The 23,168-nt window shown below is 45.4% G+C and overlaps 1 protein-coding gene across 8 annotated transcripts in view; it reads left to right on the top strand.

Moving 5' to 3' along the window:
- Nucleotides 1-2,474: 2,474 nt before the first annotated feature.
- The window catches only part of MYB (MYB proto-oncogene, transcription factor), a 31,494-nt gene continuing 10,800 nt past the window's right edge, over nt 2,475-23,168 (top strand). Inside the window, exons 1-15 of one of the 8 annotated variants that reach the window (XM_064169314.1) lie at nt 2,475-2,642; nt 6,290-6,407; nt 7,907-7,978; nt 9,049-9,141; nt 9,556-9,776; nt 11,237-11,471; nt 12,269-12,349; nt 12,752-12,856; nt 14,197-14,451; nt 15,489-15,854; nt 17,428-17,570; nt 17,974-18,088; nt 18,175-18,300; nt 18,978-19,088; nt 19,650-19,757. In XM_064169314.1, coding sequence (XP_064025384.1) covers nt 2,620-2,642; nt 6,290-6,407; nt 7,907-7,978; nt 9,049-9,141; nt 9,556-9,776; nt 11,237-11,471; nt 12,269-12,349; nt 12,752-12,856; nt 14,197-14,451; nt 15,489-15,854; nt 17,428-17,570; nt 17,974-18,088; nt 18,175-18,300; nt 18,978-19,088; nt 19,650-19,757 — 2,172 coding nt within the window. In that variant the 5' untranslated portion in view covers nt 2,475-2,619. Of the gene's footprint in view, nt 3,361-4,023; nt 4,370-6,289; nt 6,408-7,906; nt 7,979-9,048; nt 9,142-9,555; nt 9,777-11,236; nt 11,472-12,268; nt 12,350-12,751; nt 12,857-14,196; nt 14,452-15,488; nt 15,855-17,427; nt 17,571-17,973; nt 18,089-18,174; nt 18,301-18,977; nt 19,089-19,649; nt 19,758-23,168 lie in introns of those variants that run through there. The other 7 variants (XM_064169313.1, XM_064169310.1, XM_064169316.1 and 4 more) reach the window with 7 other exon arrangements.

The following is a 23,168-nucleotide window of genomic DNA, read 5'->3' as shown; positions in this document are numbered from 1 at the left end:
AATAGTAGTCATAACTCTTATTTAGCTAAACTTTAGACATTAAGAATGAAGCAACACCAGTGGAGCGCATGCACACACCTTGCTGATTTTAGTGGGGTTTATATATGCAGGGTTGGGGATAACTGATCTTTAAGCCAGGGGTAGAGTTTTCCTCTTTACTTAGAACACAGTAGAAATAGATTTTATTTGAAAATTTAAACATTCTTACAAACCAAATGTGGGTTGGTGTTGGGTTTGGTTGTTGTTGTTTTCAGTTTGGAAAGAAAAAGGGTATTTATTCAGTCACCAGAGAAGAAATGTAGTCTTACACAAAACCTTTCAGAAGAAAATTGTGCATATTAACAGTTCTCTTGAGAGCAATGATAGACATTCTTTGCATTTATTCAGCAAATTTACATCCAAATTGGGAAGATGTTGGATTTGTCTCAGTTAACACTGAAATATTTGCAAAAATCAACATGGGAAAATGTTTTCCACAGAAGCAGAAAGAGATAACCATGCAGAGTTTTGTTCGTAGCTCTGTAGGAAACTATAGGCAACATGTCCACAGCATTTCAGTGAAAAGCACATTTTCAGTCACAGAGTAAGTTGTACCTACCCCTAACAGCAGATCCAGTAAATCCTTAGAGCTACACTGAGAACAGGCCTAGCATCAGGTCCCCTGAATATTTAAGTAATATTCACTGGTGGAGCAGCACTCAGAAATCTATCTTAAAGGACTTTCTGAAAAGTACTCAGGAGTAGATCCTGACAGTGCTAAGTACCATTCCCACTGTCAGTAATGGAAGCAACATTCTGTGGATTTTAATCAGCTTTGATTCTGCATCAGTAACATCCAGAACACCTGGCAACAGTGTCCAGCTATGCCGTGGACACCAAGATGTCTTTCTGTATTTTTCCCTGGCCTGCCAATTCCCTTAATTTTCCTAATACTTCTTTACCAATTAAAAAAAAACCACCCACTCAAAAAATCTGATGGATCTGAGCAGCCCAGTTCTCTGCTTTATATAAAGTTCACTGGGTGCAGAACAGAGCAGAATTGCTCTTTTGTTTTCCAGTTCTCCCAGTGCCATTAGTATTAAAGCCGAGCAGATAAATGCTCAGCAAAGATGCAAAGCTGTCACTGAACAAGGCACCGTCACCCTGCGCTACCGTGGGTTCCCTGGTGCAGCAGACCCATTTTACAGGTAGGCAAATGCAGGTCCTTGAGAGGGAGGGCAGATCAGGTTGGAGGCACGGGGAGGTCAAAACAGCAATGACTTGCAACTGTTCGGCTTCATTTGAGAGACGACGTGATCCCTAGAAGTGATGTATCCGTAGTGCTCGGTGGGACAGCCTTGTCTGCCTGTCTATCACCACGCAGCCTGCGCCGGTGAACTCCGTTACTAGGGAGTCCACGGGACATAACAGAACCGAAGGGGCTGCGGCTGCCCTCGGGCTACGCTGTGCCCCACGCACGGCCCCTCCGGACGCTCCGCCTAGGGACGACAGCGGGCCCCTAGCCTGCCCCGGCCCTCCAGGAGTGGCGCCGCGGGCTCAGGAGCGGCTCCGCGGCCCCGCCCCGCCCCGTCGGCGGCTCATTGATGAGCCGCGGGCCTTTGAGGAAAGGGCGAGTGCGCCGAAACCGCTGCACAGCCCCGATTTTTCAAGCGGCAGCGCAGCCTGGGAACCTTGCATGCTTCGCCATTTTTCACATCCTGACTCATTTCGGTATTAAAAGACGTGTTCTCCGGAGCTGATCAGACACCCGCCGCCTCTCCCGCCGCGCTGGCGACAGCACGCACCATCTACCGCCTGCCAGCACTAAGGGGAACTATAGCGAAAATCCCCCGCGGCGCGGCAGCCGCAGTCAGGCACCGGGCAGCCCCCAACTCCGGGCCCCCCGCCCCCATCCCGAGTTCTCCCGCATCTCTTCTATTTTGTATTCCCAATAGGGGACTGCTTGCCCCGCGAAGGCTGCGGCCACTTCAGCCCGCACGCTGCGCAGGAAGCAGAGCAGGTGCACTCGCGACGGGCCAACTGCACCGTCGGCGGGAGGCACCTACGTGGCCCAGTGGTGGTCGCCGAGCCCCCGGGATGACCACGCTGCCTCACCCCACGGCGAGACTCCCCTACTCTGCTCGCCTTGCAGGGGAGGGAGGGCTGTCCCTCACCCGACGGCTTCACCAAGGAAAACCCCACGCCGTGAAGTTGGGGAGCTGCGACCGCGCTGCCGGCGGACGGCGGCGCTGCGGGTGGTGGCGGCGCTGCCGCGGGGGGGCTGGGGTCCCGGCGGGGCGGGGCGGGGCGGGGCGAGGCGAGGCAGCGCGGGAGTGTCCCGCCGGGCGCGCGGCCCCGGTCCGCCCGCTGCCGCGGCACGGGCCCGCCGCGCGGCGCCAGGCGCCTGCGCACTGCAGGGGCGCCAGATTTGGCGGGAGGGGGAGTGTCCAAGGGCCCTTTGTTTGATGGCATCTGTTTACAGAGTTTACTCTTTAATCTCAACCTGTTTCCTCCTCCTCCTCCCGCGGCACCTCGGCACTCCCGTGCGCGGCGGCGGAGCGCCTGGGCGCAGCCCGGCAGCCAGGGCGCGGCGACGGGCGCGGGTTCCCCCGTTCTCCTCCCCCAGCGGCCGGTGTGAGGATGGCCCGGAGACCCCGGCACAGGTAACCCGCTGTCTAAGGGCGGGCGGTGACCAGCCCCGCTCCGCGCCTGTCAGATGCGGAGCGGAGGACAGGGAAAGCACGCAGCGGGAGAAGGTCTTGCCTGGCGAGCGGGCGTGCAGCCCCCTCCTCCGACTTCCGTGCACCTGGACTACTCCACTCCCGGCCCCGAAGCACAGCGTTCAGTGCTCCTCTCCTCCAGAGGCTCCGGAGAAGCGGCAGCCCGGCGAGATTTAAGGCAGAGCCGTCTGTGACGGGGCGCCCGAGTCCCGCGCCGGACGCCTGCCGGACGCCGCGACGGGCCGGGACTCGCTGCCCTCTGGGGTCAGCGCAGCGCCCAGCAGTGCTGTCCGTCCCGCAGCTGCACGGCAGGACAATGCCGGGCTGGCTCGGCGGCGGCAGGTAGCGCGTCCCGACTCATTCATTCATTCATTCTCGGCGCGGTGGGACGGCAGGTGGGCGGCAGGCGCGGGGTCTAGGCTTGCTTCCTCTTCTTCATTTTTATTTATTCTCGCAGTGGTCGCCCCTTTGCCCTCGGGAGCGCGGCTGTCCCCCGCGGCGGTAGTGACGCCCCGCGGGGCATGGCTTTTTTCCGCACACGCCGCTGGGCGCATGCAGGAGCGCGGCAGCGCGGGCTTGTAGCTGCGCGGGGCTGCGGGTCCGACGGGAGCTTAACTGGAGCTGTCACCCGTGCCTGCTCACCCGCTCGCCGCGCTCAAGGGTGAGGGCAGTCCCACCTGCGCTGGCGTCTGGGGGCAGCGGGCGCTCCGGGGGACTGTAGACTGGACAGGGCGGCAGCGCCGCGTGGCCGCGTCCGTGCCGCCACTGCCCGGCGGGAGCACAGAGAGGGTTGTTGTTTAATTAGCTGGGAACGGCGAGTCAGACACGTGGAGGCTTTTTGCTCTTTCTCTTTCCAGCCCGGCATCCTCCTCTATTCCCCTCCCCTTTGACTGGGCTGTGACAGAGGAGAAAGTCACAGCCCTGCTTTTCCCTGCCCGGCTGTCGGTCTTGTGCGGCGGGACTGGGGGCTTGGTGGGGAATGGGCTCATTTTAAGAAAGAGGGGTTGCGGTGCTGGAGGAGGCAGCGGGCCGCTGGCAGAGCGCCGGCCTGTGTTTTCAGTGTCAGAGCTAGGGTGTCGCTGGGACTGTCGGTGAATCACCCGGCCAGTCTCCCGAGAGGGGCAGCCTCGCGGGCGCCTCCCGCCGGGGTACACCGCTCCCCGCCCCGGCTCGGCCAGCAACCCCGGCGCGGCGGCGCAGGGTGCAGGCGCGGCGCGCTGCGGTGTCCGCCTGCCTGGCGGGGCGCGGCGCGGCGCGGGGCCGCCCCGGCGGGAGCGGGCGCGGGCTCTGCTCCGCGGGTATGATGCCCGAATTCCTTCAATCAGTGTAGCAGTGGCGACTCGTTTCCTCTTCGGTCCTTATTTTGTTTGCTTGTTTTTTCTCCTCTCTCTGCACTTTTTTTGCCCCTTTCTCCGTGTATCGTTGCATAAGTCAGCTGCCCGAGCGAAAAGCGTAGCGCTGCTGCTGGGGGAGCGCTCATGCGGGGGCGAGCGAGGGGCTTCAACCCTGCCAGGCGGAACGCGGGGCTCGTCCGGGCGGGGCTGTGGGCCTGCTTCTGGAAGTGCAGAGTAATAATACAAAGTTTAAGAGCAACGGTGAGGGCCCGGCTGATTAAAGCAGCTACCGAGCGTCCCTAAATGCCAGGACTCTTCTCCTGCTGGAGAGCACAGGTAGTACAGCGGGGTTGGCTCAGGTCTGCTCTGCGGTGCCAGCGAGGCCGCGGTTATTTAAATAAACCGGTTACATTGCTGGCACCGCACTGAAGGCACGGTAACCCCTTCGCCGCCGGTGCTTGCGACTGTTGCGGCGACCGGCGTTGTTGTGCTGTGCCTGAGTCACGTCGGCGCGCAGGAAGCACCGCAGTTGGATGGGGACCTGGTGCCTTCGCTGCCTACGAAACTCATTTTCAAAATGATACTTGGAACCCGAGCCACAAAAACTTCCTTTGGCATACGAGCAGTCGCACAGCTGTCGCCGCGTGTCGTTTAGAAAAGTGAATCTAGTTCGGGCGGCGGGCGGGGGAAGGCGCCGGCAGCCTGCGAGCCTTGCCCGGGCGAGCTGCCGCGCCGAGCCCGGGAGGCTCCAGCTGCGAGAGAAGGGCGTGCGGAGCGGGAGGGAGCGCCCGTCACCTGGGCCTGGGAATAGGGAGTGGGGACGTGGGGCCCGGCAAGCTGCAGGGCTAGGGCACTGCGGGGGCAAGTTGAGGGTGGCAGTGATGGGCTGGGTGGGTGAGTCAGGGGCCACCCGGCTGAGAGGTTCAGAGAGGGCCACACACAGTACGGCAGGCTCTGGGAAGCTTAGTACACGCAGCAGAGCTCTCAGGACACGTGCCACAGGCCAGGAACCAGGGCTGAAGATGGAAGGTGCGATTAGCCCAGCGTGCTTCAGCGTTTGAGAGGTGTTAGGGTCTTAGTTTTTCAGTCCCTTCTTCATTGCAGCTTGATTCAAAAAGCAATCTCCTGAAGAGAGGCTCTTGGGATAAGCAATGCCTGATAATTTTATTACAAAATATTTTGATGTTTTAGGCATACCTTAACACACAACATACCATGCCATCAGCTACATTACAGTCCTTAGTCTCGTAGCACAGTATTTTCTCCTTTCTAGCATTTGTGGTTGTCATCTCTTAGCCAAAGTGTCAGAAGTGCTGCTCATATCTTAGAAGTTGGAAATAAAATACTGCCCTCCAGAAGAAACAGCCTCTGTTGCAAAACTCTCTTAGTTTTAGCTAACTGGGTAGAGTGAGTTCTGTTTGTGAAAAGAGTCCCTTTTTACCCACGGATAGCCTCTGGGGAAATCCCTTAGTCATGAATTAGGGGAGAAGCAGAGTATTTAAAAAACAGTATGAGGTATTTAGAAATGGAGTAGCATTAATAAAGCCTGAAGTTAGAGAAACAGAATATAAGAGGATTCAGGCATGCACTTGATGGTTAAAGGATATTAAATATGTGTGTCCTCAGCTCTTCAGAGCTGTGAATGGCAGGCACAATTTGTGTTAAAGTGTGTTGCAAGGTAATGCTATCCCTTAGTGACTTTACTTAATTATAGGAACTTTTGCCCTCAGACATAGGGCCCATATTCTTGAATAAAGAGTTACTTATGATTAACTTTTTGTATTGACACAGGGCCTGTTTTACTTGGAAATGCTCTATTAAATGTACAAACCCACTAATATTTTTCTGAATGTATGGCACGAGTTAAAAGATTTGGAACATGTGCTTGTGTCACGGACACAGCCTCTAGTTCTCTTTATTGTCCCAAACATTGTGTTTTAATTTGAAACTTTCATTGGTTGGAAGCTGGCCAAATGTGTAATTCACCACTGATCTAACTTTAAGAGCAGGTCTAAACATGCACGGTAATACGAAGGTTGCCAGCCCTTTGCTTGTATCTGTGGATACCAAAAACAGCAGAACCAGTTCAGAATACTAGAACAACAGAATGCAGAACAAAATCTTGTTGTGCAAGTTTTAAAACTTTTATCTGTGTAACCTTTGTAAGGAGGATTGTAGGGAGGTTTTTGTGTTTTGTAATTAAGTAGCTCAAGCCCTCACGTTCCACTCTGTGTCTCTTTATGTTTCCTTTTCCAGCATATATAGTAGTGATGATGATGAAGATGATGTTGAGATGTATGATCATGATTATGATGGTCTGCTTCCTAAGACTGGAAAACGTCACTTAGGAAAAACCAGGTGGACCCGCGAAGAGGTAAATCTGAGTTCATTCGTCTCCTGCATTTGGAAGGAGGAAGAGAGCCTGTACTGCGTTCTCCAGGTTGCTTGTCTGCAAACTGACTTCAGTGGCAGTCCCGTGTATATGAATGAGGACAGCGTTTTGAACCCATTAGCTACATTCAGGGTTTAACTTTGAGAATTGCTCTTATCTTCTAAATAAAATGCACAAACAGGATTCTTTAATGAGCACCAGTGTCTGCATTACAGGTGTAAGACCCTGTGTAATCCCTGTTGGAGAAACAGATTCAGAGTCACCTACAGCTAAGCTTGTTACTGCTGCCGCCTCTTGTTTGAAAGTGGTTGCTATGTGAGAGCTGACGTGTGTTCAGTGTCCCACAGCAGCAAACAACTGTGGCAGAAACTGCTGCAGTCCTTTTGTGTCATTTGAAATTTTTGCTTTAACTGCAGTGTGATGATTCCAAGGGGAAATAAATTAAAACCAGAAAGAAGTAAATCCAGTAGCACCAAAACTGAGCATTCACAATGTATTTTGCTTGCAAAGGTCACACTGTGTTCTAGTTGTGATACTCCTGTGCTGACTTTCCTGGTAAACTCTGGTAGCAGACTCCTTTGCCAGGTGGATATCCTGTGGCCATTGAACTCATTAGAGTTTGTTGTGAAATACACGAATAGAGCTCTTAAGTTCTGTTGTGACTTTCCCCTCTCTAATTATGCATATTGATCTATAAACAGTGGCAGGTCACCTCTTGCAAGGATTTTTAATGTTTTTTCAAATTGTAGTCTGATCTTACAGAAGTGGATGTGGTCGTGTTGTGGCCCAAGAGAAAGGGATAGCCACGGAGCCCAGGGGCCACTTTCCTGCTGCATGAACTGGGAGCATACTGGGAGGTGCTAATCAGTGAAGGGGAGGGTTGCCCAACTCTTATCTCTTGGGGCAGTTGTGTCTCGTTTTACACTGTCTTGATCTTTCCAGTACATGAGATTGGTTTCTTTTGTCTTTAGATTATATGTTTATGACCTTACCATTAAAAATACTGGGCCAAATTTCTTGCTGTTATGTGTGCACAAAACTCCCTTACAGTGACCAGAAGCAAAAAGGAGCCATGAGTTTAATTGTGCATTCGTTGTACATGGATAGGCAACAAGCAAGTTACTGGAACTCCTATTACTTGCAAGGCGTAGAAAGCTTAAGGCTGTGATTTTCAGAGTCCCTAGACAGCTGGATGACTTGAAGAATCACACTGACATCACTTTGAGCAGTAAAATGGCAACATGCAGTGAGAGTCAAAGAACAGGATCTTCTCCTGCAGTACAGTAAAGAACCTACCAAAATCAGAAAGATCTCCTGATTTAAGCCATTAAAGTATGAGAAGACTGTAAACGACCTCTGCTTATGCTCAGGAAGCAGAAGCATGCATAACATTCTAGAAGGACACAGTTGTTAAAAAATGTGTTTCATTTGCATTCTAAGATTGCAATATTAATTATGTCATATTGTTCTTTATGGCTCAGGATGAGAAACTGAAGAAGCTTGTGGAGCAGAATGGCACAGAAGACTGGAAAGTCATTGCCAATTTCCTTCCTGTGAGTGGATATTGGTTTCTGTTTCCAGTTCTAGTGACAACTCTTTTATCAAAGGTTTCCAAGTAAGGGAAAGGGGAGTGGCTGCTTTATAGTTACATTTTTTTGCAGGAGATATAAAGCCTCCACAGACCTCAGAAATGGGGTTAGAATATTGTGGAAACAGTTAACTTTAATTTTCCTTTCACTTCTCAGAAAGGGTTGGAGAAAAGCAAGCAAAAAAATGGGGGGTGGTGGGAAATCACCAATGGCTCAGCACAAAGGAAAAATAGCTGTGATGAATAGAGCGGGTCCAGAGGAGGGCCACAAAAATGATCAGGGGGTTGGAGCACCTCTACTGCAAAGACAGGCTGAGGGAGCTGGGGCTGTTCAGCCTAGAGAAGAGGACACTCCAGGGAGACCTAATAGCAGCCTGCCAGTACCTGAAGAGGGCCTACATGAAGAATGGAGAGACAGTTTGCAAAGGCCTGTAGTGGCAGGGTGAGGGGCAATGGCTTCAAACTAGAGAAGGGCAGATCTAGATTGGATCTTTACAAGGTCTTTACTATGAGGGTGGTGGAACACTGAAGCAAGTTTCCCAAGGAGGTACCTGGGGCCCCATCCCTGGAGATATTCAAGGTGAGGCTCAACAGGGCTCTGAGCAACCTGATCTAGTTGAGGATGTTCCTGCTAACTGAAGGGATTGGGCTAAATGGCCTTTGGAGGTCCCTTCCAGCCTGTTCTGTGATTCTAAGCATTCTAAGTACGATTTAGCAGGTAATTGCTTTGTGAACACTTCAGCTGTTGTAGAAATACTGCATGTGAAAGCATGACAGCTGTTGGCATAGACGGTGAATGAGTTTCTGTAGTTTTGATAATGCAATCCTTACTGCAAACATTATGGAAGTCTTAGTTTAGTGAGGAAACAGATAGTTGAGCACTTTCTCATACTTACTGTATCACTCCACATTGTTTAGCAGTCATAGCTGGCAGCAAAATTTGGTGGAAACAGGCATACCTAGGTAAGGACATTATCACTCTGCATTCATCTTGTCTGAAGACTAATGGACTTTGCATATTTTGCATTTCTGTAGAATCGGACAGATGTTCAGTGCCAGCACCGATGGCAGAAGGTACTAAACCCAGAACTTATTAAAGGTCCATGGACTAAAGAGGAGGATCAAAGGGTAACCAGTTTTACTTTCCATCTGATTAATGCCTTACTGGCAGATCCCATGTGTTGGAGAAAAACTCCTAGAGACTTTGGTGGCCTCAGTATTACTGCAACCAGAGGCAGACTGATCTTGTCAATATCAATGCTTAGTGTTTGTGTGGTGCTTTCTGACTTTACTGTGCAAATTAATTATTGTTGCTTCACAGCTCTGTAATGTAGAATGGCAGTCTAGAAGTGCCTGAAGTATTACCAAGGGTTTTCTTTTCGGGTAAAATATAAATGGGAAGTGGGGAACCTTAATTGTGTGCTAATTTTAACGTGGCAATTTTGGAAAATGTTTTTGAGAATAATTGCTCCAACACAGAGAAGTTTCATTGATTCATCATGCATCATTAAATACAGGCAGTTTTTATGTCCTTCTTTGAAGGTAATAGAACTCGTGCAGAAATACGGTCCAAAGCGCTGGTCTGTCATTGCTAAGCATTTGAAGGGAAGGATTGGAAAACAGTGCAGGGAGAGGTGGCACAACCATTTGAATCCAGAAGTGAAGAAAACCTCCTGGACAGAAGAGGAAGATAGAATTATTTACCAGGCACACAAGAGGCTGGGAAACAGATGGGCAGAAATTGCAAAGTTGCTGCCTGGACGGTAATGACATACACCTTTAGCTCTTAAATAGGAAAAGAGGAACAAGCTGTAGGACTGAGCAGTCCATTTCAGTTGCCTCAGGCTGCACTTGATAAACAATCAGAAAAATCTGCAATCAAAATCTGGAAAGCCAGTGACATTGATGGGCATTTTTCTCAGTGGGGAACTCTGCTGTTTGGTCAGTACATGGAACCGTACACTATTTTTACATGCTTTTGTGGTTTGCCATAGGCAAAAAAAAAAAGAATTGACTAGAGCAAGATCCTAACAGCATCTTAAATAACTGTCACAATTTAAATGGATTTAACAGGAAAGAATTAGGCCTTGCAAGTGGAACATAATTTACATTCAGGATATACATTCAACTTGAAGTCCAGTCTGTTTATTCAAAATTATTTAAGAGAAGGCTGCCTCAGCACTTGTAATTGCTCCTGGATCATCCAGATGCTTTTGACCTGTTCAAAATCCATGTATAAACCAGGAATAGCTGCCTTCCTCAAACTCTGGAAGTAGCTGCCTTGTTGCAGTCTTTTGCACAGCTTGCATGTAATTTCAGAGGTTCAGTGTCTTACCTGCTCTTCAGTGAAAGTGACTTAACATAAAGTGTAGTCAAGGAAATGTAAGCAAGGAAGAGGTTTTCCTTTCCATTTCTATGCCTGCTGTTTGGGGAAACATCTTCAGGATCTAAATACAACGCCTAAGCTGATGATAACTTTTTAAGTGGGCATTCCCTAGGCTGCTTTCACCTTGTAGAAGAAAACAAGAAATTAATTACCTTTTGGAGATTGTTTTTTTGTAACAGATACCCCTTTCAATGATACTGTGGTGGTGATGCTTTTTGAGTAGAAGAGATGTTTCAAAGTGTATTCTCGCAGACTTGATAGATTTGCTTTTTCTGACTCATCTCTGTGAGAATCTGAATCTCAGTTTTTCTGCATCTTAAGAAAATTCCCAACAGCTTTGTTCCCTGACTTTGGCTGTATAGCATGATGTCTAGGTGGCCAGTTGGAAAGTTGCTTGGAGGTTGAGTCTTTTCACAGCTGTTCTCCAGTCTTTTTTTCCAGCAATGGGATGCAATAAAGCTCCACTGTAATATTAAGACTTAGGAAGATGATGTTGACAGTCTTTTCACCTCAGAGGTTTGTTAGCCTTTGCTGTCATCTCCCTTCATGGGAGTGAGATAGAGCTGAAGTTACTAATTTCTTACAGTATGAGGACCTAAGGCTGAGAGATTGCTTTTATAAGTACATAAACAACCATAGTCCATTTCTCTTTCCCCTGCCTTTCCTATTGAGCATCTTTCCTGACTCTGGTTTATGTAAAGGTGAGGGCAGGAGGAACGTCAGAAAACAGTTGGCAATTTAAACAGAAATGCCAGCAGCAGTTACCTGCCTATTAATCTGTTGGAATTGGAATTGCTGATTTTTAAAGCTCCTCAAGTACATTTATTTCTGTTGCAGAACCGATAATGCTATCAAGAACCACTGGAACTCCACGATGCGCCGGAAGGTTGAGCAGGAGGGCTACCTACAGGAGTCCTCCAAAGCCTGTCACTCCTCAGCAGCAGCTGGCTTTCAGAAGAGCAACCACTTGATGACCTTTGCTCACAACCCTCCTTCTGCACAGCTGCCAGTAGCTGGCCAGACAGCAATGAGCAATGACTACCCTTACTACCACATCTCTGAGCCACAAAATGTAAGCCCCTGAAAACATGGAGGATTTCTGGTTTGTTTTTGAAGAGGTTGGGTGTAATGTAGGTTTACCTGATTTCAGGAGGCATGACGAATTTTCTTCCAGTCTTGGTGCACTTGTATGTGTTTATTATCAGCCAAGGACTTCTTTGATGTTGGCTTCATTCAGTGATGAAGATAGGTACATTTCAAATTGACTGCCAGCTTTCAAATGGCAAATTCGGGTTCAGCATTTTTAACGTCTTGTAAGCAGGGAGCGTATTTCCAGTACCTTTTCTCATAGTGGTGAATATTGCATTTACTTGTATCAGTTGAATCTGCATTAATTCTGTGCACTGTGTCAAAATCTCCCATGATCCTTTCAGTAATTGTTTGTGGGTTGCCTGTTGCAACCAAATAAACAACTGCTGTTTTTTAATCTGATTTCTTTTCTATCAGTGATTAATAACGAAACAGGCTGCTGCTTCTTCAGACAGTTATAATGCAGAGTTTCAGATGATAATAAATTGCATCTTCTGCATTTTCACTTCAATTTAGAAATTCCTTACAAATGCATCTGTAAATTATTCATCTTATTCAGGAAGTGTAGGTATTTATGGTATGAATTTTCTTTCTTCCTCTGTAATAATTCTCACTGTCATATGCCATAAAAAAGTGTTTACTTTTATTGTAAACATTCCTGTTTCCTCTCCATAGATGATAAATGTTAAGTACCTTAAACCAAAGTATGCTTAACACATATTCACTATGCAGGCAGTATGATAGAAATAATAACTTTTAGTCTCTTTGCTTTTGGCCTAGGTCCCTGGTCAGATCCCATATCCAGTAGCACTGCATGTAAATATTGTCAATGTTCCTCAGCCAGCTGCTGCAGCTATTCAGGTAGATAACTTGAATCTCATTTCAAGAGTCAATTGGTTAAACATTTGATAAGTCAAAGTTGAGATATTGGACATTAAGGAAACTTTTTAATATAATGAAGTGTGGCGAATAGTGAAAATGGGGAAGGTGGGGGACTTCTAACATGACTTAAAATTGTTTCTTCTGAAGTGGATTTAAAACATACTAGTTGACTTCTGGTGTGATAGCTTTCACTTTTCTCTGTTTCAAATGTCTGTACTGAAATTCAGCAGGGACTTTGGTAGTGGAAAACACAATTAACATTTGTTCCACCTTTGAGTCTAATTTGGCTATTGTAACCACAGGACGGCAAGCCATAAGCATTTTAGTTGCTACATCCTATCAGACCTTTATCTTTTCTTTTCCCTTAACTCTTAATTTCAGAGACACTATAATGATGAAGACCCTGAGAAAGAAAAACGAATAAAGGAATTAGAGTTGCTACTAATGTCGACTGAGAATGAACTGAAAGGGCAGCAGGCATTACCAGTAAGATTGTCACTGTGTGCTTGGATGGAGGGATAGCAGCGTTACCCCAGTGCTTGTCTTTTTAACTTTTTACTCCCCCCTCTGCCTTTAATACTAATCAAGGCTCTATATTTCCGTTTAAAAAAGATGAAACATGGCACATATGTAATCTGTATTTGCTTTTTAAACTCTTCCAGTTAAAAAAACAAAAAAGGCAAACATTTTGTGCCTGTTTTAATTTGCAAAGTGGGAGCAGGGCTGGGCTCTGTAATGCGATGGGAAACTGGAAAGACTACGAATGTACAAGAAAAATCCCACAGATCTTAAATCAAGGGGATCTGCATTTGTGGAAGTGTGCAATGATTCATGTGATGAAAATGTAGTGCCTGTACGTTAGATTTTTCTTCTCTGCTGCACTCTTTCCTTCAGCTGTGTTTTATACACTTGGTAAGCTTCAGACTTGCTGCATGTTTGACAGTTTGTTTTACTTCTCCCAGTAATGTTAGATTCTTCATAACTGCATGCGTGGAGCACATGCTGGCTATTACTGAATTCTCACACTTTGTTTTGTATGCCATTGGATGTTAATGTATGAGAACCCTGATGTAATTAACACTGTTACCAAAGCCAAGAATCTCCAAATCGTTTTTGAAGATAGGTGATAGCCAGCAGATTCTTCTTTTGGTTTTTTTTTTTTGGGTAATATTTAAATTAATAGTAAAACAACTTCATGCATGAGACGTTAGTTTGGCCACTTTTTAACTTTAGTCAATGTTTTGCAATTTCTTCTGTTGCATGATCACACTGGAAAGAAACTTCTGTTAATTTGTTCTTCTGCTTTCCTAACCACGTTGATTTGACAGCCTCTTCACTGCATTGGTGTAAGCTGTAGCATTAGACAGGGATAGAAGAAGAAAAGGAGATAAGCAAACAAAAGCAACTCTAACTCTTAAACTCTTCAGCCTTCTACAGCGTTGAACACTCAGTAGGGAAATCCTGCCATTTCTTGCTTCTCACAGAAAATGACTTGCAGACATGTTTTTGAGCTTTTGGAGTAACACAGTGTGAATTGATTATGTGTTAGTAATGATACATGCTCATAATCCTGGAAGTAAATTACGAGGTGACTTTGGGATAACAAATACAATGCCAGTGTTGCTTAAAAGGAGATCTTGCGCTGATGAAAGGAAACATCTTGACAATTGTTTCATAGGCATAAGCTTTTAGATGATGATGCAACTACTTTTATCTTTCCTCCAGTGGCATCTGACACCTTGTGCAATGTCATTGCTAAGTTCCTTCTGCCTTCTTCTTCCCCCCCCCCCCCTCCCTTTTTTTTTTTTTTTGTCTTCTTCCTTTAGACACAGAACCACACATCAAACTACCCTGGCTGGCACAGCACCACAACTGCTGACAGTACCAGGACCAGTGGTGACAATGCACCTGTTTCCTGTCTGGGGGAACATCACCACACTCCATCTCCACCAGTGGATCATGGTTGTTTACCTGAGGAAAGTGCATCCCCTGCACGGTGCATGATTGTTCACCAGAGCAACATCCTGGATAATGTTAAGAATCTCTTAGAATTTGCAGAAACACTTCAGTTAATAGACTCCGTAAGTAGACTTTGCTGCCTCAGGTGGATTTGTGCATGGTCAGAGAGTAAGGGGAGAGGAGCTGGGACAGTCCTAAATGTGCTGCTTTTTCTTTTAAGTAATTTCTATTTGTTACAAGATCCGAAGCTGAGCTTCTGACATAACAAAACACAGTTGCTCATAAATGAAACCCTTGAGCGTGGATTCATACGCTTTTTGTGGGCATCTCCCTTTCCTGCTACGTCTTGGTAGAGGAGTGGGATTTTCAGCAAACTACAGGATCTTGAAATGATTTCTTCATATTAAGGCTCCTTAAAATAAAATCAAATGCACTGTTGAAGATTTCAAACAACGAAATGATACTTACTTTTATTTTAAGTGACACTTGCCATAGGTTTTGTGTGGCTGCTTGCATATTTGCATCGTTCTCTAAAAGCTTTTGTTGTAGCTTCAGTAGCTGCTTCTCAAGGTTTAAAGAGCTTGCCCAGTCAAATGTGAAGAACTGGAAGTGAGCATTTTGAATGCCAAGTGGCTGACTGACACTTGCATGAGCCTTTTCTCATTGTGATCTCTGGGATACTACAAGTAACAGAGGTCGCACATTGAAATTTGTTGGTGGCACCCTCCTTAAGCAGTAGAGGTGTCTGCTTCATGTGGTGTCAGGTCCCGTTTACTATGTCCAGAGCAGACATGCAGGCTGGGAGGAGTTTTAGTTTAGAGCCCAAGACACACGTTTTTCAGGAGCAAAAGGCACTGTTTTCATGCTAGGCAGAAAACCTGGGGCAAGTAGATAGTAAGGACGTCATTTGACTCATGGTTTCTATAGCGGCTCAGTTGTCAGCAACACTGCTAGGGCATTAGAGAGTTTGATATGGTCAAGCTGTATATTGAAAACACAAAGAAGAGTTTGTGGTTTTACTACTCAAACAGCATCATGCTAAATTGAACTGGGAAAAGCTTTGTTGTTGATATTGATTAAGGGCATATCCTAGCGTTATATTTTCATGAGGTGGCACTATACACTGCCTTATAGCTCCGTGCCTCCCACATTGTTTCAGGATCCTTCATCATGGGGTGAGCTCAGCAGTTTTGAATTCTTTGAAGACAAAGACACGTGGGCTAACAAAGCTCCCTCTAGCAAAGTTACACAGCTTCAGCAAAGAGGGGCCAGTGCTTGTAGACCTCAAGGACACCCCGTCACAACCTTGAGCAAAATCACGTCGAGTCAGAACTCTCCTGGCTCACCAAAATACTTATCTGCCTCACAGGGCAGCGCGGCTCCATGGGTCCTTGTTCGCAAAAGGAGAGGGGACTCCAGCCCCTTAGCCAGTGGCCACGGTAGCACCTTTGTCCTAGCTGACGTCAGCAGCTCAACTCCTCCTAAGCGCTCCCCTGTCAAAAGTCTGCTCTTCTCTCCCTCGCAGGTAGATCAAGACTTCTGCACAGATGTTACTAATTCTCAAAAGTCACCCCAGCCTTAACAATTTAGAAACTAATCTTTTGGAACAAATGACTAATTACCATTGCACTTGTTGATTTCACTCTGTGTTTGAATCTTCCCGCTGCTCTTGGTCTTTACCACTGAATTTAGATCATCAGCAAGCTAACTGTTGATTCTCTTGTTTTGAATTCATCTATGAGGCTTAGCTTTGTTTATTTTTTTTTCCTCTTTGGATCATTTTTGTAGGGTGTTCCATTTGGTTTCTTTGCTTTTGCTGTTTAACTCCTTCAGCTTCTAGAGTTTTAACATTTCTGATAATTTGTATTGCTTGCCATCTCTGTCCACTCACAGTATGATTCACTGACCTAGAAAACCCCAAACTGCATTTAAATAGCATTCAGGTTGTGAGACAAACTGACAACAAAAAGAAAGTTCGAATCACAGCTCGCCATCCTCAGCCTGGGCCATGTGGGTTGGATCGGAATAGGAGTGAGGAGAAAAATGGCCTGTTAAAATGGCCTGGCATGCACTTCCACATTCTCGTTGGTGGTTGCTTTGTTTCACAGCTGTAGCACTATTTAAACGTGTTTTGGTCTGTTTGTCTGTCTGTGTTGGGTTTGCCTTGGTTTAGCTTTAGTCCTTGAAGTCAGAGAAATCCCTGTTTCACGAAGGGTAGTAGAAGATTGCATGTAATGATCTCCCACTGCATATCCCATTATCTTTTTGGTATTTTAGTCATATTTCATTTATCCAGTGAAGTCTCTGTTTTCATAAAGTGCATTTTGATCCGAAGCAGGTTGAGTTGGGAGGTAATATAGTGAATCCTTGTCAGAAGGAAGGGTATCGCTGTGCTCACAGATACACAGACACTAGAAATGGAAGCAATATTTTAGGTTACTAGGTAGAACTCCTGCAGAAGCAATTTTCTCCAGACTAATGCTGCCATCTCCTTTTCACTCAGCTATTTCCATTCCAAACACTCCACACTCTCCTCTCAGGTGGCAGTTTACATTTTATACTGTGAAAATGGAGCATTTTGTTTTTCTAAAGAGATGATAGGAAATATATTTTCCTGTCAAACACTTTATTTACTGCCTCAGAAGTACCTAGGTTCCATGTATAAATCTGTGTGGAATTTAGCTCCATTTCCTGTGGGTTTATTCCAGAAACATTCTTTGCTCATTTTTAAACAGTTCTTACTTGGACACTCTGCTCTTAATTAAAGTTTATTGGCAGAAAATCTGAATCAGGCTTTTAAGATGAGGCTCTTAAACTGGTGAAGTGTTTCTCACTGGAACAGTACATGATCTTTTTATAGCTTCCCTCTCTAGAAACCTGCATTTTGGCTTCCTGAGTGCTCCAGCCAAGCTGTTGAGTTTTGTTTTGCCATATAGTCTGATACCTCATATACATCTACCCGCATTGTAAGATCAGGAGAACCACTTATGCCAAGCTGAAGGAAATAATTTCCTTTCTTTGGTTCAATAATGTCAACTTAAGGAGTTAACCTTATCATATGGATATTCCTGTTGATTTTTCCTTTTCCCTGCCTGCAGTTCTTAAACACCTCATCCAATCATGAAAACCTGAACCTGGACAATCCAGCACTAACTTCCACACCAGTGTGTGGCCATAAGATGGCTGTTTCCACACCATTCCACAGGGACCAGACTTTCAAAGCTCAGAAGGAAAATCACATGTAAGTCTATTCTCACTTTGTTTTGTCAGATTGACAGGGGTTCACTTCTTCAGATTTGGTTGCCACCTAAGTGCTGGGTCACTGTGTGCATCCTGCAGAGTTGTTGGCTGACACATGGAGATTTTTCATAGTCTGGAGTGTTAAACTTTAATTTCTAGCTGTGGAAGTGTAGGGTATTAATACAGGACAATCAAGCTTCTAGATTCACCATGATTTTAGATAAAGCCATTCTGTCTCACCACAGCAAAGTAGCTGTTCTGCCAGAAAAGCTGCGTGGATTCTAGGCTTGTAGGATAATGCTTCTCAGAGTCTTAGAGCAGCCACTGCCTGTATGCACACATTTCTGTAAAGAGGTGATATTTCCAAGCATGTTCCTTCAAAGTTTTTCTCCCTATTTTTAAAGTTTCAGAACTCCAGCAATCAAGAGGTCAATATTAGAGAGCTCTCCAAGAACACCCACTCCATTCAAAAATGCACTTGCAGCTCAGGAAATCAAATATGGCCCTTTGAAGATGCTGGTAAGAAGGAAACAATGATAAAAGTTGCTTTGATATTAGTGCAGAGGGATGCTCTGGGACTTGGATATAACGTTTCTTTCTTTCAGCCTCAAACTCCGACTCATCTTGTAGAAGATCTGCAGGACGTTATCAAGCAAGAGTCAGAGGAATCTGCAATAGTGGCTGGGCTACATGAAAGTGGACCCCCTTTGCTGAAGAAAATCAAACAAGAGGTAAATCTCAAACTTACCTGAGGCAATTTATTTCAGCAGTCTTTGCTGAGAAGCTCATACCAATACCCTTTCTGCTAAATAGCTGCGTCTGTTTTCTTTTATGTGAGCCCCAAGATCTTAGTGTCAGTTCTATATAGTGTACTAGGCATGCCTAATTCATCTCCCATTGATTTCCATAGAAGTCTTTCTGCTGTTTTCAGCAGGGGTTTGCTTGGGCTGTTCTAATACAGTTTTCATTTGAAACTTAAAAAAAAAAAATTAGACAGGAATTTAACTTGAATCTTTCTAATATTGGTGAAAAGTATAGAAGAGCCCCACGGGGACCAAGCTTCATGGAGTGGCTTAGAAACCTGAACGTTTGAGAACATTGCATTATGTTACTTTAACACTAAAGTTCTAAAAATACATATATTCTCAATCCTTTCTAGAGGATTAAACTCCTGAATACTGAAAGAACTGAGTTGCAATATTCCAAGTTTTATTAGATGGGAATTTTTTTGAGAACCTCAGAACTTTTTTCTTCTTCAGAGGAGACAGATTGGGAAAGACAGTACTGTAAGCACACATTCTGCACTGCTGTGAGGAGTATTTATTCAATTTATTAAGCAACTGATAGATAAATCTCCTTCTGGTCAGGTAGGTACTGGTTTTTATAATGGTGCCTTTCCTGCTTTCAGGTGGACTCACCAACAGATAAAACTGGAAATTTTTTTTGCTCCAATCACTGGGAAGGAGAAAACCTCAACACTCAGCTCTTTACACAAGCATCTGCTGGAGAGGATCTGCCAGTAAGTGCAAGCTTTCACACCACCAAACGATTTTTCTCTTTTACATCCCTGTTCATTTCTTCACTGCAAGAGAGAAAATACTTTGTCTAAACTTCCTTATAAGGTGGTATTAAGGTTTCCATTTAATTTTCCTGTATTAAGTGTAGGAAGCAGAATCTCACTCCTAAGTGACTGTAATGCTTATAGGAGGAAGCAGAAATTGCAGTCATTGTGCAGTCCACAATCTTTGAATCAACCTGCACTTGTGTATTGAAGTGACTAGGACATGGAGTTAAAAACTGGTTTTGTTTGTGCAAAGGAGACCTTGCCTAAGCATGCTTCCCTTTGCTTCACCAAGGCTAGTCACCGAATGAAAAACCTTTGCACCTGACAGCACTCCTGCTAAGCCAACTCCAAGGGACCTCAAGCTGAGGTCTGCTCCCAGGCTGAGCACACTATGACCCGTGCACAGTGTTGCACTCTACAGTCTGGCAGAGCTTGCTTTCAATGTCAAAATCCAGGCTGCACTCCTGAGTTACTGAGAAACATTTTGGGTCATTTTTTTCTTCTTTTCCTGTTCAGAATCTTCTTACCAGCTCCATTTTAAAGATGCCTGTGTCTGAAGAGGATGGTAGTTTTCACAAAACATTTGCAGTGCCTCGGAACAGGCCACTAGCTAGCCCTCTGCAGGTAACTATTACTTTAAAAACTACCCTTTGTATATAAAAACACTCATATATATATAATCCTTTCTCACAGTCTGAATTTAAGTTTTGAATATGGAAGAATGAACCTTTCAGATGAACATGCAGTGGTTGGGTCTCACTTCTCCTATGGAGCATCAGCACACAGAGACTCTAGCTGTGCTGAGAAATTAATCAGGGCAAAGCACTGTGCATGGGCCATTGTGGCTTAGCTGGCTCCAGTGTTAAATGCATAGTGTGGTGGGTTTGAGAAATTTCCCTCCATATAAAATCTACCAGACCAGCTCAGACAGCTTGGAAGTAAGGTGCAGCTATATTTTACAGGAAAGCTGAATTTACAAGCATCAATACAAAATATATTTGCATGTATTTACAATTACATTCAATTATTTACAATTTAGAAATCATACAAATATCCAATCCTCCCCCCTCAGACAAAGAAAGCCCAGAAAGGGCCAATGCCACCTTCTTCTCTCCCCTCAGAAAACCAGCAAGATCTCATGTGTTATCAGTTCAATCAAGGTTAGTATTCAGCTGTGCACGGAGGAGCGGTGGAGAAGGTGGAAGGCAGAAGGCAAAGGGAAGAAAGAGTGAGGAATTGTTTATATATTGGCTTTTTGTACCAAGTAGCAAACCAATGAATGATACAGACTTCATTTTGTTTTTACAACCAATGCCCTGCTCATTCATTCTATATTCAAAACAATGCCCATAAAGTTCCTTTCTCTTGTTTATAATTTAGAACCAAAATAGAGCCTTAGCTCTTGAACTGCTACAGAGAGGACTGAGAATTAACATGAGCCAGACACTTCTTCCTATAAACTTTGTAGGTGGCTCTGCTGTTTGGAAAGCAGGATTGTGGTGTGGTGGTGGATAGAACTTGTCAGTAGCCTCAGGGCAAGAGCAGAAACTCTGGCAGTGCCCAGATGGCTGGCGTAGATGTAGTCAGTATTGCCCATCCAGCCAAGTACCAAGACGGCTTTTCCCTGAGTGTGGGCTGGGGTCACACCAGAAGTGTGTTTGTAAACAGTGGTCTGAAGGGGTCTTGTAATCCCTACAGCCAGTTGTATGTTCTGGAATCTTTGAAATGACTTAAATAAGTGACTGATTTAATGCAGGCCAGACATGAAACTGGAGTTTACATATTCCTGCTTTTCCCAAGTGTTAACAAACACAGACTTTTGCTGTACTTCAAAATGTAGCTGTTACATAGCACCTCATCCAAAGCCTACCAAAGTCTTTAGCAGCCTCATTCTCAGCTCCTGGGGACAGAAGTCACTCACAGAACAAAACACAGTGCAGATAATAATAAATTTTCCTTCCACCACAGCTAATATTTTTGAGGTAGATGAGTAAGTAATTTTATATACCTCCTCCACGGGGGCAAATTGAGGGAGAGAGTCATACTCCCCAGGGTGAGTCACTGTCAGAAAGGAAATTACAGCTCCATAGTTCCAACCACTTTCAGACAGTCCACTTGGCTAATCCTTTCTTTCCTCCCTCTTTCCAGAATTTACATTAGGGGTTATTTACAGTAGGAAGGAATGGACAAAGCCTGGATTTGATTAATCATCTCTAGCTTGACATTATAAAGTGGGGCATTAACGTTTTCACACGCATCCCCATTTGGCAGTTTACTGTGTGTTTTGCACCACAGCATCATTTGATGAAAGCAACTCTGCAGAGCAGGAACAGTGTCTCCCCTTGTTGTGGGAATATGCAGAGGGGCCAAAGACTCACATTCAGTATTGCCGTGTTTCTCAGCTGGCTAAGAGGAGGGTGTAAACCTCCACTGCCCCTGAATTAAGGAACTAAATTCAGGTCATGTCATTGCAAAGGAGCCCAGGCCTCCAGCTTTACAGTGGGTCACTGGAGCTTCCTGGCTGCTGGTGCCCACACATTCAGTCCTGCTACTTTACCAGCATGCTGACATCTGGACATGTTCCTCGGGCAAACTCCAGGCTTCTCCAAAAGTTTAGAGCAGTGGTTTTTGGCAGCTAAACAAGGGTATGTTGGTGGTAGTTGTCTGTACTGTGCTAGTAATAAAAAAGAAGCATCTGAGGTGCCTGTAAAATAGGATCTTTTGATCTTTGGCATAGCAGTGTTATGTTTCCTGCTATCTAAAAATAATTTCTTTACAAGCTGCTGTAAATGAAAGGGCTTGTTGAACCTCTCCTCACTCACGCTGATTTTGTTGAGGGAGTTTACAGGAGTGACTTTGTGGGCCATTTTGGATCCCATTCTTCAGTCCTTGCTCAGGAAAAGCATGTTTAAAGTCAGGTATTATTGTTTGGATAAAGAGGGGTTTTCCTTAAGTAAGAGTTAAAAAGGGCTTCCCAGCTCATCTGAGTGTTTAAAATGTGTTGAACTGAAAGCAAAACAGTTCTGAAAAGCCCCCAAATGAATTCATGCAGCTTCTTGGTGAACCAATAGGAAGCTGAAATTCTTCTCTCTGATGGTGAAGGATCATTGAGTGTTTCAGCTGAAGTGTAATCCTGAATGAAGAATGAGGCTGGGAGTTCTGTGGTGGTGGTATAGGGAACTTTTCCACGTGTTTTGTAACAATGCAGTATTGTCTGCTGACCACAGTGCTCTCTGAGTTGGACATAGTGTCATGGTTAAAAGGGGAACTCGGCTTCATCCTTGGCTTCATGTCAGGGGGGAGTTTGGCTCTGTACAATCAGAAAGGACATGTGCTCTGGCTGTGTTTCACACCAGAAACTGCTGCTGCTCTTCTGCCCCTCAACCCCAGTGGAATTGGATACACAGCATGTATAAAGGGTGCAGAGCAATTGAAAATGTTAGCATTTGCACCAGGGCAGGTTTAGGTTGGATGTTAGGAGGCACTTCCTGATGGAAAGGGTAATTAGACACTGGAATGGACTGCCCAGGGAGGTGGTGGAGTGGCTGTCCCTAGAGGTGTTTAAGGAGAGATTGGATATGGCACTTAGTGATGACATCTTGTCAGCGTGGTGGTGTTTTGTCATAGGCTGGAATTGATCTCAGAGGTCTACTCCAGCCTCAATAATTCTGTGATTCCATTTTGACTGGTAGCATTTTGTACATGATCAGTTTCTAGCATGTTCTTCTTCTCTGCTTTCTACACTTGCTAGTTTATAATTTGATGCATCACCCTCATACATGTACAGACATGCAGCTGCACACATGAACACTGGACTAGCTCCATTGATTCTCTGTAGGTAGACATTAAACCCAGGGGAACTCATCTAGGTGAAATTTAATTGTGTCTGCATATGTTTACATTGCTGTTGTTAATGTTTTGGGCCTGATCCATCTGTTGTTACTTAGGCAAATCCTGATTGACTTCAGTCCAAGTAAGAATTATAGTGCTCTTTGCACCTTTGAATCTGTGTGTGAAGAGGGAAAAGCAAAGAAG

This window comes from Pogoniulus pusillus, chromosome 31, assembly GCF_015220805.1.
Source record: "Pogoniulus pusillus isolate bPogPus1 chromosome 31, bPogPus1.pri, whole genome shotgun sequence".
In the NCBI taxonomy this organism is placed as follows: domain Eukaryota; kingdom Metazoa; phylum Chordata; class Aves; order Piciformes; family Lybiidae; genus Pogoniulus; species Pogoniulus pusillus.
The sequence above is the reverse complement of the archived record's forward strand: the minus strand, read 5'-3'. Positions and strand labels throughout refer to the sequence as shown.